The 16,129-nt window shown below is 43.8% G+C and overlaps 1 protein-coding gene across 2 annotated transcripts in view; it reads left to right on the top strand.

Moving 5' to 3' along the window:
• The window catches only part of mpp7a (MAGUK p55 scaffold protein 7a), a 140,581-nt gene that overhangs the window by 113,345 nt on the left and 11,107 nt on the right, over positions 1-16,129 (top strand). For both annotated transcript variants that reach the window (XM_083935789.1, XM_083935790.1), the window contains exons 12-15: positions 1,953-2,123; positions 7,701-7,781; positions 11,254-11,347; positions 14,306-14,414. In XM_083935789.1, the coding sequence (XP_083791915.1) occupies positions 1,953-2,123; positions 7,701-7,781; positions 11,254-11,347; positions 14,306-14,414 (455 nt within the window). The remainder of the gene's footprint in view (positions 1-1,952; positions 2,124-7,700; positions 7,782-11,253; positions 11,348-14,305; positions 14,415-16,129) is intronic.

The following is a 16,129-nucleotide window of genomic DNA, read 5'->3' as shown; positions in this document are numbered from 1 at the left end:
TTTTCATGCTGCCTTAGTATTGCATCATATTTTTGGGTTCATCGCTGATAAAAACTGCAATAATGAAAGAGAAGGCAGAAAACGACCCTTGGCTTTAAGCATAAATAGGATATAATACATCCTGGGTTCTGGAGATTTAACTCTCTTTTCAGGTTCGACCAACATCTGTCATCTGAAACCATAGTACTCATATTAGGGGTAAATGTCTCATATGATTCTGTCGTAGATTATCAGATCAAGGCATGCACACTCTTGGATCGGTATGTTAGAAGCCTTTGTGACGGCAGTCCAAGGATACGGCGCACACCATAAACCAATCAGAGATGACGGCTGATGTAAAGCTACCCGTACACGCGGGGCAACCGTTCCTTTGCAGCCAGCCAAGAACACTATACGATACACACATACATAAGGCCTTTTTAAACCACAGGAACTTTTCCCAGGGACTAGGAACCTTTTCAGGAACTCATTAGGTTTCAACCACAGGGACTACGGTCTAAATTAATATCCAGGGATATTTCCATTTTACCCCCCAAAAAGCACCTGCTTGGGTAGCGCTTCATGAGCATTCAGGGTGGGGTTTGCAGGGATGACAATCGCTGATGGGTCAAACACATATGGCACGTCTGCTCACTTCATTCATAAAACAAGGGAAAACTCAAGAATCAATCTACGATAATTTTAGGAACAGGGAAGAACATTTATAGTTGTTTGATAACATTAAAAGTAAAATTAAGCTTAAAAAAGACAGAGAAAAAGAAGGATACATCACACTGAACTACAGGCTGCAGAAACTACTGTGTGGAGCCACAAGCTTAGACGAGAAGAGGGAGAGAGCGAGAGCGGCATGGAGCTGTGAACGAGAAAGCCAGTGGTGGTCACGGTGGTTACGTTCGAAAGCACAAATAAATAACCATCAAACATTCAACAGATGATCGGCTGTGGAGACAGAAGCTCTTTGTATAATTTTCCTCCTGAATTTCATTCATTAGCCTACGCACATCCAACGTGCAGCAGTTAATACTATGCAGCAGTAAATGTCATCGCAGTGAGACAAAACCTAACATTTTTTCACAATGAAATAGGCAAGCAGGCACACTGAATTGCAGGCTACGCAGTGCGTTTACCTCGTCCCTCCATAGGGCCTTAGACCACTATGGAAACACAGATAACTACAGGCTGACGGAGCTTTAGAGTTTCTGGAAAAGTAGTCCTGGGATGAAGAAAATACCAGGAACTTCTTGGTGGAAGCGCAGCTATAGAAACACACGTACCTTACCACTATCTAAAATTGCAATGTGAATGAATCGAAAATCATAGCCTGACAGTTATGTGAACAATCATCGACCAACAAGCCGTAAATTCACATACTGTAGCAGCCAATTACACGAAGAACAGCTAGTTTACTCCTCACAGAAATCTGGCTTGAGACTCCGCAAAATTCAAGACATACTGTATAAAAACACAAGGATGAGTCATTCCTACCGCGATTAAAGAGGGAACATAGAAAACATCCAACGGTGTTATATATAGCTTTCGCAAATGCAAACGCATTAAAACATCAGTATCCACGAGATATGTCGATGCAGAGAAGAAGAAAATTAAAATCCACAATGTCACCAGGGGAAAATGTGAATAAAGTGTTTGAGTGTGAAATCCAAGGATACTGTTTGGCCGAGTTACGCTGTTCTTCTTTCACCTACAGCAAAGATAGCTGTCATAAAACCGAGCTGCACAATACAATATGAGGTATTGGACATCGAGCTGAGGAGGTGTTTGCCAAGACGCTGGAACCACCATAAATCGAATCGCACAGCTGTGGGCTACATACAGTTGTGTCTGAATTTAGAAACCCTCACAGACACACATACTGACACAAACAGTATATTTTAGATTAATGTGTCTCTCTCTGTCTCCTTTCCCTTCCTCTCCCTTTTCATCCTGACCTCCAGCTGGGTTCAGGAGAAGCTTCCGACTGAGCAGGAAAGACAAGAAGACCAACAAGTCCATGTACGAGTGTAAGAAGAGTGAAATGTACGACATGGCTGACGTGCCCACGTACGAGGAGGTCACCCCGTACCGCAGGCAGAGCGGAGCTAAGCACAGGCTGGTGGTGCTAGTAGGTGAGTAGAAAGCCTGTTGCAGCTCTGATGTCACGGCTTACCTCACACTTTGTTATTGCGTTTAAGGGGGTTGGGGGGGCTCTAATGCTGTTAAACTTGGCACCATAGATTTTTAATAACAATCCGTACTTCCTAGCATGGTGACACATACAGATGACAGAAACGACTGTGACTCAGAGCTCCCAGGTGGCCCGACCTTGTCCTCTCACGACCCAGAATTGAGCTTCCCAATGCGGGCACCCCCCCACAGTCATCCTCGGCCTTCTTAATTTAGACTTTTAGCAATCGACAGAGCAGACTTCTTATTAATCAGTCACATTTAGTACTTTCATTTACGGTACTTCTCTCTCAATGTCCTTTAAATTTTTTCGAGCCGATGGAATTGTTAACACTTGCCTCGAGGAGCGGCTGTTACAAAGCCTTCCAAAGAACTTTATAACGTGCCAAGGTCTTGAAATGAATTTAGCGGCTTCTCGTTCTGTATCCGCGGTTTGAAGACGAGCGTTGCCAGTGAATGGTGGAACAATATGCTAAGCCAGGTGCAACAGTAGAGATCTAAATCTTTCTCAGCACCAACTGTACCAGTAGTGATCAATTCCACATTTTCCTTTTTTAGGTTTGTTACTCGTGACAAAAAATGACAAGAATGTCCCAGACGCAGATGGAACAAAACATTCCCCACATTTTCAGTTTGATTCCTTTCAATCTATTTTCAGGAGAGATGCACTCAGAAGTCTCTTCCACTCTTCATCTTTCCTTTCACATTCTGACAGCAGGTTTTTAAACATTTGTAAGGTTAATCTAGAAGTGAACACCGCTGGCAACAAGGTCTCTTTCTCTTCTTTCCTTTTTCTCACGCATGCTCTCTGCAGACCTGTGCTCCGAGCCTGATTGACCAGGCCTTGGTTCACTTAAATACGCCACGTAGAGCATGGACTTCATCAGGCGCGTTGCTAATTAGCAAACCCATTTTCCTGCCAGCATGTCATAGACTTAAACAGAGGATGCTGAACCTCTCCCAACTGTCATGCTAATGTAAATATTTGCAATTAACGTCCATAATTTGGAGGACAACCTATGGACAATTTCACACGTAACGAAGCGAAGGGGCCAAGGAGAGACCTGCTTTATGTTTCTCTGCCTCCCTCTCTCCTTCTTCCTCTCCCCGGAGTCTCTTGATTTCTCTTATTCGAACTCTTTTCCCTCCAACTTTTCTCTGTAACTGCTCTTTCCTTTTTCTGTTCAGGGGCCGGACACTTTATATTTCAGTGAAAGGGTTTTTGTTTTCAGCACGGTTCATTTAATCAATTAAAGCAAGTTGATTAGTTTAAAAATTCAACACGCAACAGCCCCCACCTTAAACCTGCACTCTGTCCATTTTCATTTTTCGTCCCAGCAATTGACCAGTCACAGAACATATGCAGTTTACAATGATGATGATGATGATGAAGTTTTCAGTAACTTTTGAATCAACGGGTCCTTGATTTCAGACAGAGACAGACAAAAGCAGGCGTCTCAATCGTAGAACGAGACTGTCGATTGTGTAAGATGAAATTTCTGCATCTTTAGCTAGCTAATTAAGCTAATGTTAGCTTACCATTGCTTTAAAATGGTGCATCTGCCTGACCTAGTGACGTTTCCACTTAACTCATATTAAAACAGCAACCCTGCCAAAGGGGTCTTAAATATGAACTTGGTGGCTACATATCATTTAATGTTAAAAGACTGAGGCTAAAGCTAAGTCATTTCATTCTATGTAACGCACTTTAACATATATCATTTTCATATTTACTCATGACCTTTTCTCAAATGAACTCCACACAATGTCTGACGAATGAGGTCCAGACATTGTCCACACAGTTAGGTGAGGGGTGATGGCTGTGTAGAGCGTGAAGGAGAATGAGATGCAGATCACACCACGTAGATGGTTCGTAATTGTGTCATAAACAACCAAGTCTCTTGCTGTTCCTTGACTTCGTTTGACAATTTTAGCTCCTTTACCAACAGAAGTTCTGAATCTCATCGTCTCTCCACTTCGACATTCTCGTTGGCGTTTTCATGTAAAACACACTTCTTCCTTACCCTTGGATGTCTTCTTCTGTGTCAGCGAGTTACATAATGTCATCAACATGCTCAGTTTGAATTCTCTGGACAATGAACTGCTCTATAATTTCCGGGTTGTAGTGCATGTGTGAAAGGGACTTTATAGAACGGAGCTGCTATCTTTACTTTACTGTAAAATCTTTAACCCAACATAACACCACTGTTAGCTGAAACATGTTGCTTGGCTCTGGAAGTCTAAGGCTTGTTAGCTGGACATGCTAATGACAGTTAGAGCAGATGAACACACTATGTTATCCTTTCTTTACTCTTCTGCTAGAAAAAAGACAACTTTCCAAATCTTGACATCACGATTAAAGCTCTTACTACGGCCCATCTACAGCATTTAAAATGTGAAGAACCCAAACAATGAGTGGGAGAAAATGGTTTAGAGAACAATCAATGTAATATTCAAAAGAAGAAGAATTAAAGTCTGCATTATTGTAGGAGTTTCAGACGAGACACAACCCTCCTTTCCCGACATGACCTCAGCCCTGCACTTTTTCCGCTCGGCTCCAACACAACCCCCCCCCCCCCCCCCCCCACCCACCCCATTACTTTTTATATCAAATGTCCCCCTCTTGCAACGCTTTTCAGGAATGCCTAGAGGCGGTTCTTTATTAATGTGGACGCACGGGTCCTCAGTACCCACTAATGAATGACCTGCTGCCCACCTCTCGAAGTCTCGAGTCTGAGATCCGTTTCAAAGACAAATCAAGATGCTTATCTGCATCCGTCTACATTTGAAATCAGACAGCCAATAAAAATAGATTTTTACATACTGCATGCATAGTTTGACTAAACCACGGGTGGTTTTGAAAGAAATCTGATTATTTAACCTGACAAAATGGTGTGCTGATTTCCACATTTCCTTGTAACGTGACACTCTGAACTTACAGTAAAAATTTTGATGAATTGAAAGCCTTACGTTTGGGGTTCAGCACTAACATATATCATATACACCAATGCCTAAGTGAATGTTTATGTGGTATCCAAATATATAAAATCAGAACTCTGTTTCAACTCCGGGTGGAAATGTAGTAGCAGTGCATTGTAAATGATCTGTGGTTACCACGTTGCACCGCTGTCATACTTTAAACGTGGTAGCAGCAGAGCCAGCATTGTAATAGTACTGTCATATACGCCGCTCTGGATGTGAGGCAGGCTGGGAGGTTTGAGCCTGGGTTGAGGCTCTGGGCCCCAGAGACGGGCCTCGTCGGGCCCGACCTCGGCCTCTCAGCACAAACTGCATGCAATGTGCTGCACGCTTGGCCTGGAAGTTATTAAGCTCACGATATTAAAAGCAACTTCTCTCTAATGAGTGCGGTAATGAAACCGGACACTTTTACTGGCACAGCAATCTGAAAGGCCAGAAGCGCTGCAAGAGGGCCATCGAGAGAGACAAATGGAGGCAGAGAAAAACACATAAACACAATGTAAATACAGAAGCCTAGTCCAGAAAATGTGTAAGAGTTATGCCTTATTTTATTGTGGCGTTCAGATTTATGTTGTTGCTGTTGTATTGGGGCATTGTTAAAGACAAACAATGGACAAAAAGGTGGCATGTCTAAGGTCAGACGGTGGAACAGGACCACAGGGCACAGCTTCTGCTTGTAAAAGAGTTGGTGGTGGGCCTGTTGGGCCCCCTTGGCAGGCGGTGGTACAGCTGGAATGAACTTTAATCGCCATCTTAGGTAATCTGATGAAGGCCTGCTGCCATGCATCCTCGATATCACTGGTGGCGAGCAAGGGAGCGATGTACAAGGTGAAAATGGTTTTACAAGCGTGTAGAAGTGGGGCCGTCATACCAAGGGTAGCAGAATTGGCTCTGTTGGTCCCCTCGTGCCCGGGCCCCGATATCCACGCTGAGACTCAAGCAAACAAGCCCGTGTGGATGTTTGTTTGTGGCCCGGCCGGAAGGACTGTCTGTGCCGCTGTGATAGGGCTCATAAAGGAGCCTCTTTTACCACGCTCTGCCACCTTCAGCACCTACAACAACATTGGTCCACAGCCTTGTTCAAACAGCACCGGCACATTCCTCCCGTGCTCCCGAAACAAATTCAAAATGAACTCCATTTCCTCATCTTAATAAATCACCCAAGCTCTCAACCCCCAGGTACTCTGGCTTTTTTTTTCCTCACTGAAAAACTCCCTCTCCCCAGCTAAGATTGATTGCTGTCTTCGCTTGGCCATGTGCTTGCTTATGAGAGACGGTAACCACAGAATGCCTCACGCCGTCGCTCCAAAGAGGGTCGGGGTATTATTCTCTATTTTTTATTTTTATTTTTTCTATTTTCTTTTGTCTCTTTTTGAATTCGCAGTGTGCGCACGCTGAGGAAACAGCTTTTATCACTTACAGTGGTCGCACAATTGGACCCAAACCATGTGTTACTGGGTGCAGAAGTAAAGGGAAAGCATGGGGTGTGAATTTGTCTGAAGGCTGTCAGTGTTCGGAGCTTATGCTTAAAAGAGCCTTGTTGTCCGCACCTTTTTATCAGGTTGTGGATCACGCTTCACACCAGATGAAACGTAGAGGACCAGCGCAGATAGCACGAGAGGAAACAGGAGCACTCTTTCTCTCAGAAATACAGAGCTGGTCTTTTTCAACATGTTTTTCTCTCTCTCCTTCTCCCTCTTTCTCTTTCCACCTAATCCGCATCGCTGAGTGAACTCATTGTCCATTTGTTTTAGAGGAGCGGCCTGCTAAACACATTTGCCTGGAGAAACGAATTTCCAACAGGGTTTGATGCGATTGTAGTGCCTGCCCAGAACGTCAGGCATGCGAGGAATCTCCAGCCCAGATCAAGCGCCGTCTCTAACTGTCCACACGCTGCAGAGCTGCGGTAAAACACTGAAATGCAGAGCCATGCACTTGTTACTCCAAAAGTTTCTTGTCCAGTTCGTTGAAGACACTGATGCCAGTCGGTTCAAATTAAGATGATGTAGCACCCATGTAACAACCACCAAAATACTGGAATGGCCTTCAGAGAGACAGAGAGTAGAAAAAGAGACAGGAGGGAAAGCTGTAGAAGTGGAGAGAACATTTGGATATTGATTCAGTGACTTCCACCAAAACCCAAACCAGTGTAAACAAGGCTCTGCCATATTTCTGTTCCAAAATCAGAACGGTATTACTGTGCTCGGTTTAATTGAGCTTTACCATCTCCACATGTTAGAGATGAATGCTAATGAATGCTGGAGGGATGCTCAGATTTTTGAGCCATGGAGAAATCAATAGTCAATACTCCAATAATCTGTCCTGCCTTCCCCCTCTCCAACTCAAAGATTTCCCACTGGGGATATGCTGGAAAATCCAGCTGACCTTTTAATGTGTCCCTATATTGGAGGTTTTTGTTCTGCAAAACGACCGTGAAAGAAGAACTGGTTACAAACAACCTGTAAATCTTTGTCACATTAAATGAATTACTGTACAGCATGGCAGTCTGTCATATTCATGACGTGTTTGTGTTTGTGCAGGACCCACAGGAGTTGGCTTGAATGAGCTCAAGAGGAAACTGTTGATCTCAGATCCGCAGCACTTCAGTGTGACCATCCCACGTAAGTTCACGCCACGTACCAAAGCCCTGCATGTGCATGTGTCCGCGCTCAAATCCACCCATTAATGGACCATCCGCCAGCAAATTCCATTTGCCCGTGTATCTGTTTGTCTCGTGTGAGTGAGTGTGTGTGTGTGTGTGTGTGTGTGTGTTTTATACATTGTGTCCATCAGAAGCCTTTTACCAGGCCATGGTTTTAGATCTGCTTTTCATTGGCAAATAACTTTTCAACACGCAGCATTCACACCAGCTCACATGAAAGCCAGGTGCACTGTGGGACAGCAGAGAACTGCACAGCACGTATAATATACTTTAAATTAAGTTGTATAACTCACACAATGTTTTTAGGTACTTTAAAATAATACAGAGTGGGTCTCAAACCAAATATTGCCATTTTATTTTCTTTTTCATTTTTCATTCTTTTTCTCTATTTGATCTTAATAAGGGTAGGATATAAGAAGATCTAGTGAACAAACAAATGTTGTAGTTCGATCTGACCCTTTTTTACTACAGAAAAAGTTTAAATATTGATGTAGAAATACATTTTTTTGGCATTTTGCTTTTGTACACACAGGAAACAGAGCAGAGAGAGGAGGCACACATGCAGGGATGGTCCATGATAGGAATTAGACCAGTGACGTTGTATGCTTCTTAACCGCGGGGGCACCAGAAGACCCGAGCAAAAAGCTTTACTTCCAAATTCTGCAAACATTTCTTGCAGTAAGCGAGCTCTCCGTATAACCGCTGTTTCTTACGGTACACATCAATATGCTTTGAGAGACAAAATAAACAGTTGTTCTCTGGAGGAAGACCCTCCTCAAACATTGAATAACTGACACTTCAGCTGTGTTGTCACTGGGATAAGGTGCTTCCGTCCTTTCAGTCCTCGATCCATTTGCGCCCAAGACGTCTCTTGTCCGTCTGTCCAGGGAGACAAACTCATTGGAAACACGTTCTCAGAGAATAGCAAGCACAGAAGATGCCAGGTCCAGTTCTGTAGATTCTAGATCGAACCCAACAGACGTGATGATACAACACAAGCGCAGTGCGCAGGCGTCACCACCCACAATTCAACAGACGATTATTTGAACCCTGCTACAACGCTACGCTGCTACAACGCATCGATGTATGTCGGGACTGACTGTAACAGAGTACTGGTGAGAAATCAACAATAAAGGCATCTAAATAAAAAAAAAACTGCACAATTGAGCATGGTTCAGTTCAGTTTCCACAGTGTGTGAGGGTGCTTGTGCTGTTTGAGCGATGAAGGTCCAGCCTGACACACACACACACACACACACACACACACACACACACACACACACACACACACACACACACACACACACACACACACACACACACACACACACCAAGGGCACTCCTCTAGGCCCGGGCAGTTGTTTCTCCTCCTGTGTAATTGTCAGCTTTTCACAGTCTGCCTGACAAGCTCCGAATGATGGAGAAAACTGTGTTTTTCTACCTCCCGACGACATGCCATTCCCCTGCTTCATGAATTGGCACCGAGCTACTCTATCTCCTTTCTTTCACAGCCTATTCCTCACTTTCCTTCTGTCTCTTTTCTGTCTCTTTCCTCCGCTGCCTCCTCCCCTTTTCTCCTTTTAAGGACCCAATGACAGCTTGCCATAATCCTGAACACCATCCAACCTACTAGCTCTCCAATCCTTGGGAGCTTTTTTAGTCTTTTGCCCTTCTGAGATGTCCCAAAGCCAGCACGTTGGGACAAATAAATCTCTCTGATTTATACATTTACGCAGGGCAGTGGCATTAGGTAATTGCGCAGTTAGCATCAGAGGCTTGGAGGGAAACTGCGACATGACTTTGAGGAAATATGAGGACTGCTGATATTAATTGCTGTGTTTGTTACATGCCGTGTGGCATAATGGATGTGTCCCAGTCGAGGTCTGACACTTGAAATGTCCCTGGTATTAAAATCCCATCGGTGGGGCTTTTTTCCACGAGGCATGTTAATTGTTCTCAAATGTGACCTGTGATGCAGTGTTTAATAGAGCCCAGACTGATTCTGACCCATATAGAAGACGTATGGCACACGTCCTGGCTCCCTCTGAGAGGAAAGAGACTCGGAAAGTATCTCCTCTCCCTCTTTTTTAATGTTTGATTGGTGCCAATGGACACATGGATGTGTTTAACACTTGCTGTTGTTTCGGATTAAGCCTGAAAGCGTTACCCCTTTTTGTTAATTTGAAAACCGGAGCTTTGGAGACCACCGGCTTGTGGCCCCGGTTAAGAATTTTTTCTCTCCCTCTCTCTCTTTCTCTCCTTCTGCTTGTCGCAGTAAAATGTAAACCAGCCATCTCAGAAACACAAGGAGCATTGCAATAAGCCATTAGTGTAGGGGGTTAAACATTGGGATTCCAACCCAAGTTTACTGATATTTTCCATGATTTGGGATTGAACGGATACACATTCTTTTGTTGTGCTGTAATTATTTTCTGTACCACAAAACAGATGCCAAAGTAACGCATAGTGGATGGTGTCGGTCTAACTACTGAGGGGCTGTTTGGCTGTGTCCAACACATTTCTGAATGGGAGGTATAAATATATGTTATCTTATGACAAGGCTGTTTTGGCCTTCTCCTTGTGTTTTTCCTACCGTTGTCTGGGGCCGAGGACAGAACGTCGTTGATCTTCAGCAGTGTCCTCTCCACCACAGTTGGATTTACGGCTGTCTTTACTTCTCAAGCAAGTGACACATTGCATAAATCACACCATTGGTTTTCCATGAACCCTGTAGATAAGTCTGGACCATATAAAGGAAAGGCACTGGTCCACTACCAGGGCACAGCCTCAACACGTGCTGACAAAACTCAGAGGAGAGTGAAGCAGAGCTTGGCAGTTTTGGCTGCAGGTGATAAAAAGTTTAATAGTTTGTTTTGGAGCTGGTTGGAGTGTCTGACGGGGCGTACGCTCTCCACTCTGACCTTTGAGGCACTCTTGAAACGAGCCTGAGTGTGAGTCGACCCCTCGACCCTTACAAATCCTCCAGCGCTGCCTGCTCACGTTCCCTCCACGTGTCGCCCCCACCGCCCATTTTACAGCAAGCCTTTATGGTTTATGGCCAAGTAAATGTAGAGACTTGATGTTAATGAGAGCTCCCAAACTCAATTACCTTCCAGCGGCTAACGCTACGGCTTCTGTTTCTACAGGCACTGCAGCCACATTACAAGAGACAAATTTAATAAGACACAGTAAACCTCTGCTGAATGTCACTTAAGTGTCTGAGTTTAGTGCTGCAGCCCTACAGTACAGGTTGTGTATTTTATAGTGCTATTACACAATAATATATACAAGGGTTGGCATGGCCCTGCGTGCTGTGTTCGAGACTTCCAGCGATGTTAATAAGGCGCTCAGTTCAGATGCTTTCAGCCCCAACAGTGAGTCAGACAGTCTGGGTTTGACGTAATTGCTCTTTCTCTTCTCCTCTCTCTCAGACACGAGTCGGGCCAAGAAGAACCAGGAGAGCGACGGCGTGGAGTACCACTTCATCTCCAAGCATCTCTTTGAGACGGATATCCACAATAACAAGTAGGCACAACCGTACACGGGATAAGTCACGTAAAATACTAATGACCGGCCCAGAAAACTGTTAGACTTTCAGATTGTAACTTTCTTACAGTGGACATGGTCTACAGATATTCATGATGTCAATAGTTACAACTTTAATGAGCAATACGTTTCCAATTTAGACCAATTTACCATATGCACTGGTTATTTCCCCATACTGCAAATATATCCGTTATACCAATAAGCAGTTTTTCATCTCAGATTGAAACACCTGAAAAAGATCATTCATCATTAGATCATTTCTATCCATCGGTTTTCTGTACTGAAATATCATTGATTGAACTGTAACAGATTGCAATAAAAGTGCTAAATACTGTACTATAATCCTACTTTTCAAAACAAAGGAAGACTTTTAGGAGTCACAAATGCTTTTCTTTAAATACTAATAATAATTAATTAACTCCAACTATTTCATACTATGGATTAAAAAGAAAAAAGAAGAAGAAGAAGAAGAAGAAGAAGAAGAGTAAAGGGTTGTTCTTGAAAAGTGGGGCTGCAAGTAACAATTATTTCATGGTCCATTAATCTGTTGATTGTTTTCCTGATTAATCGATTAGAAAGCGAAAGATCAATTTGACAAATGACATTCAGTGTGATGAAAGATGACGTCGTAAAATGTCTTGTTTTGTCCATAACTCAAAATATACAGTGTTCACTTAACTCTCATAGAGGAGGAAAGAAAAGCTGGAATCTGAAAATGATTTGTCTTAAAAATGAATGAATTTAATATTCGACAACTAATCGATTAATCAACTAATCGTTGCAGCTCCATTCACAGAAAAATGTCTTAATCTTTTTCTGATTTCTTGAGCGTGTGGATCTCTGCGCTCTTTGGCTCAGCTGTCCTCCACCAAGTCCCCGCTGTGTCCCCGCTGCTTACAAACACTCATACATCACATCATATCTATATTCATATCTATATCTTCATATCTATATCATATCATACACATATATATATCCATATTATATCATTTCAGTTAAATATCCTAAACTCTATGATCATAAGGTGATTAATGTTGAAATAATAGTAATAATAATAATTCATATAATGTATTATACTCCCATAATAATTCTTTACTCTCAAAATATTACAACTTTATTCCCTAACATTACATTTTCTGAAAATCTTTTTTCTTTTCCTAAATAAATACTAAACAATATTATACTAAATACTAAAAATACAAAAAAAAAAGTTTAATTTCAGTCAGTTAAAGAATAAGTTGTTGTTGGAAATGTTATGTGTGATTTGAGACCCTAATGAAAACAGCAGCATCCCTCTGTACCGTGCTGTGAACCACTAGAGGCAGTGCGTCCGCCTGACTGGTCCAGTACTTGCTGCCACTGTTCAAACACGGCCTCCCTGCTGTCGTCTGTGTGTCTCTGTAACTGAGTGTGAGCCGGTGTTGACAGGGCCGGGTCCTGTGTTGGTAACAGCTCCAGACAGTGGCCCCAAGGTCTCCTGTCTCTGCTTCCTCCTTTCCTTAGGCGCTCTCCGTGAATGCAGCCACACCGCGGCCCGCCTTGACATTTGCGGCCGACAAATTGAAATGCAAGTTGTAATAGTCATAAGAATGATTGATGCCTTTCTGCCGGTCTCACATAAGCTGGAAGGGGAGAAAAGCTATACAGCAGGGGCGCACACGCGAAACATTTACGCATGCAAACACACACATACATAACATATGACACAGAGGGAAGCCTGTGGTGGTGAGGGCATATAGAGTGTCAGAGCATGCAGTGAGAAGAAGGGAAAGGGGGGGGCTGTATATTTAGGCCATGTTGTGGTGAAGGTCGAGGCATGCAATGTTTTCCAGGGAGTCGGAGGGGTGAGTGACAGTGCTGTGATGTGGGGCGGATGCGTGGGACACTCCGCGCTGAAATTATAAGGCAGCAAAGTAGATGAGGAGTGAGATGAACTTGTTTGCGTTATGCCTCATCGCATGCAGCAGGAACAATGCAGAAATAAGAGGGTCCGCAACAGCGTGTGTTTAGCGCAAACAACTTTCCCAAGGGAAGCCCTGTTCTGTGTCAAAGTGGCGACAATTCATACACTCAATATATCCAAACCTCCACTGGCATGCTTCGCTGTAATCTATATACCTTCTACCTCGGACGACAAACAGCACAGAACGCTGTAAGGTGTGAGTTTTTAAACACAGGCTACTGTAAGCTCTTAAATGAATTTCCCATAACCGAATATAGGGTTTGTTAGAGCCTTAAGCCTCCTTTAAAAAAAAAAAGCTGAGTAAAACTTTCTTACATGAGCAATTACCATAAAACTTTCTTTTTACATGGCATCAGTCACACGGAGGCAGTCATTCGGTCCGACGCTCGTCATGAGCAGACCGAAGCATACCGCACAGTCCTATTAGCTTCAAATTCTTTCCACGTTGTTACTCTCCTCGCTGCCTTTTTTTCCCCTTCTTGTTTTCAGCTAAAAATACACTTGTGGCTTTTTTCTCATGACAGCTGATTGGTGTGAAAGGGGGGAAGATTATCTGGTGGAGAAGCGTTTGTTTGCTCGCTGGGATAAAAAATCCCGGTGGATTAAAGCCGGGAAGGTTTGTGGTTTTTCTGGAACAAACAGGTGTTACTGATTGGAAGGGTTGCACGGGAGATTATATAAAAACACGCTGGGCCAAAACGTCTGGTTTTTTAAGTTCTGCTAGAGAAAGCTATCTTCGGATCTGTCAGCGGTTGCGAGTAATCCTCCTGTCTCCGTGGATTTGTAGGGTTTTTATATATCATTATTTCTGAGATGAATCTCAGGAGTGTGCTGACACAGTCGACCAGATTAGGACGAGATTCTAATGTGACTCCTCGGGGACATTAGTGTTGCATTAGATTCTAATCCAGGCACAAAAATGGTGTTTTCTTACTCTGCAATCTTTGATAATCATCTTCCATCTCACCTCTCAGGTTCATCGAGTACGGCGAGTACAAAGGGAATTACTACGGGACAAGTCTGGACTCGGTACGCTCCGTCCTCTCCAAGAACAAAGTGTGCCTTTTGGATGTCCAGCCTCATGTGAGTGACACAAACTCTTCCTCTGCATCTCACCACCCCACCATCCCTCACTTCCCTGTATTTTTAGCCCTTTTGCATCTCTGCTTCTACCTCGGAAGCAGGTCCCTCTCTTCCCTGGCTTTCCTGAGGCCTCGGCTGCTTACTAGGTTACCAAAGTAGGTTTTAAAGGGGGCATTTTGAGGGAGCAATTACCGCTCATTTCCTCTATTTGAAGCTTTCCTCTTTGGCTTATGTGTCTTGGATGGTGGCGATCCGACCCGGCACAAATGGCCGGCTTGTCGCTGAGCCTCGACAAACCTCTGAGCATATTCCCATTAGTCCAGGGCCAGGCCCGTATTGTCCAGCCTCTGCCCCGCCAGATCCTCTCAGTTCCTTTCTGCTCAGTGGATAATGACAGGCGCAAATACACCATTATATAGATTAGCCTGGCAGGTTCTCAAACCACCCTGGCCCCAGAGCCCTCGGCTAAAGTGTGTGAGAAAGAGTAGTCTGTGGGGGCACATGTGGGTGTATGTACATTTACGTATGTGCCTTTTCTGCTTTTGGCACACATTGGTGGTGTTGTGTAATTTACTGTAATAGTCATCCTCCCTAACTCTGCTAGGAACCCGTCCTCCACCATGACTCACGGATCAGATCAGTGGCGGTGTCGGAGCATGTTATTGCTCTCACGCTGACTTGGTGAGCGGCTGTTGAGAGCTGAGATAAATGTTTTCCAGCGGTTCTTCTCCTATCCCTCCTTTGGCTTTTTATCCATCTTCCTATCAGTTGTGGGTTTGGACCCACTGCCTATTAGCACAGTGGGAAGCCCAGTGCCAGAGCCAGAGGAGAGCCTGAAGCCTGACGCCACCACTAACCAGCTCTGACCTCTCGTCTACCTCTTGAGAACCAGATTGCTAGTGGTGTGACGGTGGTCATGCAATTGTCACCAGAAAAAAGAGACAAGGCAGGGCAGATGTGGACAGATCTTGTAAAAGAACCACATGTGCTACACCACCAGAAGCCTGCTTTTATTTTTACCCACCCATACACGCGACCAGCGGTTGCCAACCTTTTGTCATGAGATGTGAACAGTTAGCCACAATATTTTTTCTTTCTCAGATCAATTTGAACAAGCATTCCTTTAATCATCTCATTACCCCTGAAATATGAAACCCCTATAAGGAGTCCCAGCCTCTAGCTTCGAAGCTACTGCATTAAACACTTGTCTGTCCCCTCTTTACAAGCGATGGCTCGACAACCTTGAGTATCTGCCGATACCAATACCAATCCAAAACCTTCTTCTTCCTCTATTAATTGTATTATACATAAGTATGGATGCATTTATGACATAATAAATGAGGGGGGAAAAATAATAAAACATCACACACAGACATCGGTGTCAGCTTTAGATCAGAGGAAATATATTACCAGAAAAATTCAAACAAAGCGAGGAGTGGTTCATAACAATCATCAAACAAACAAACAAAAAGTCAGTCCTGTCTTGATCATCACCCTTTATCTCAGTCCAGTTTCTTTTCCACAGTCAACAGAAAAGGCTTGTTTAGATTACACAGAAAACACAGTTTACAAAGTAACCCTGTTCAACTCAAACACCTCTTAATGTTCGAGGAACAGCAGCCTCAAATTGCACATCGGTCAACAGCGTATCCCTGTATCCCCTGAAATGTACAGCAGTCGGAGCTCCGGTGGAAGGCAGAGGGCTCCGCACCCCG

The sequence above is a fragment of the Echiichthys vipera genome (assembly GCF_963691815.1).
Source record: "Echiichthys vipera genome assembly, chromosome: 21".
Taxonomy (NCBI): Eukaryota; Metazoa; Chordata; class Actinopteri; order Perciformes; family Trachinidae; genus Echiichthys; species Echiichthys vipera.
Note: the sequence above shows the minus strand (reverse complement) of the source record. Positions and strands in the feature narration are given on the sequence as shown.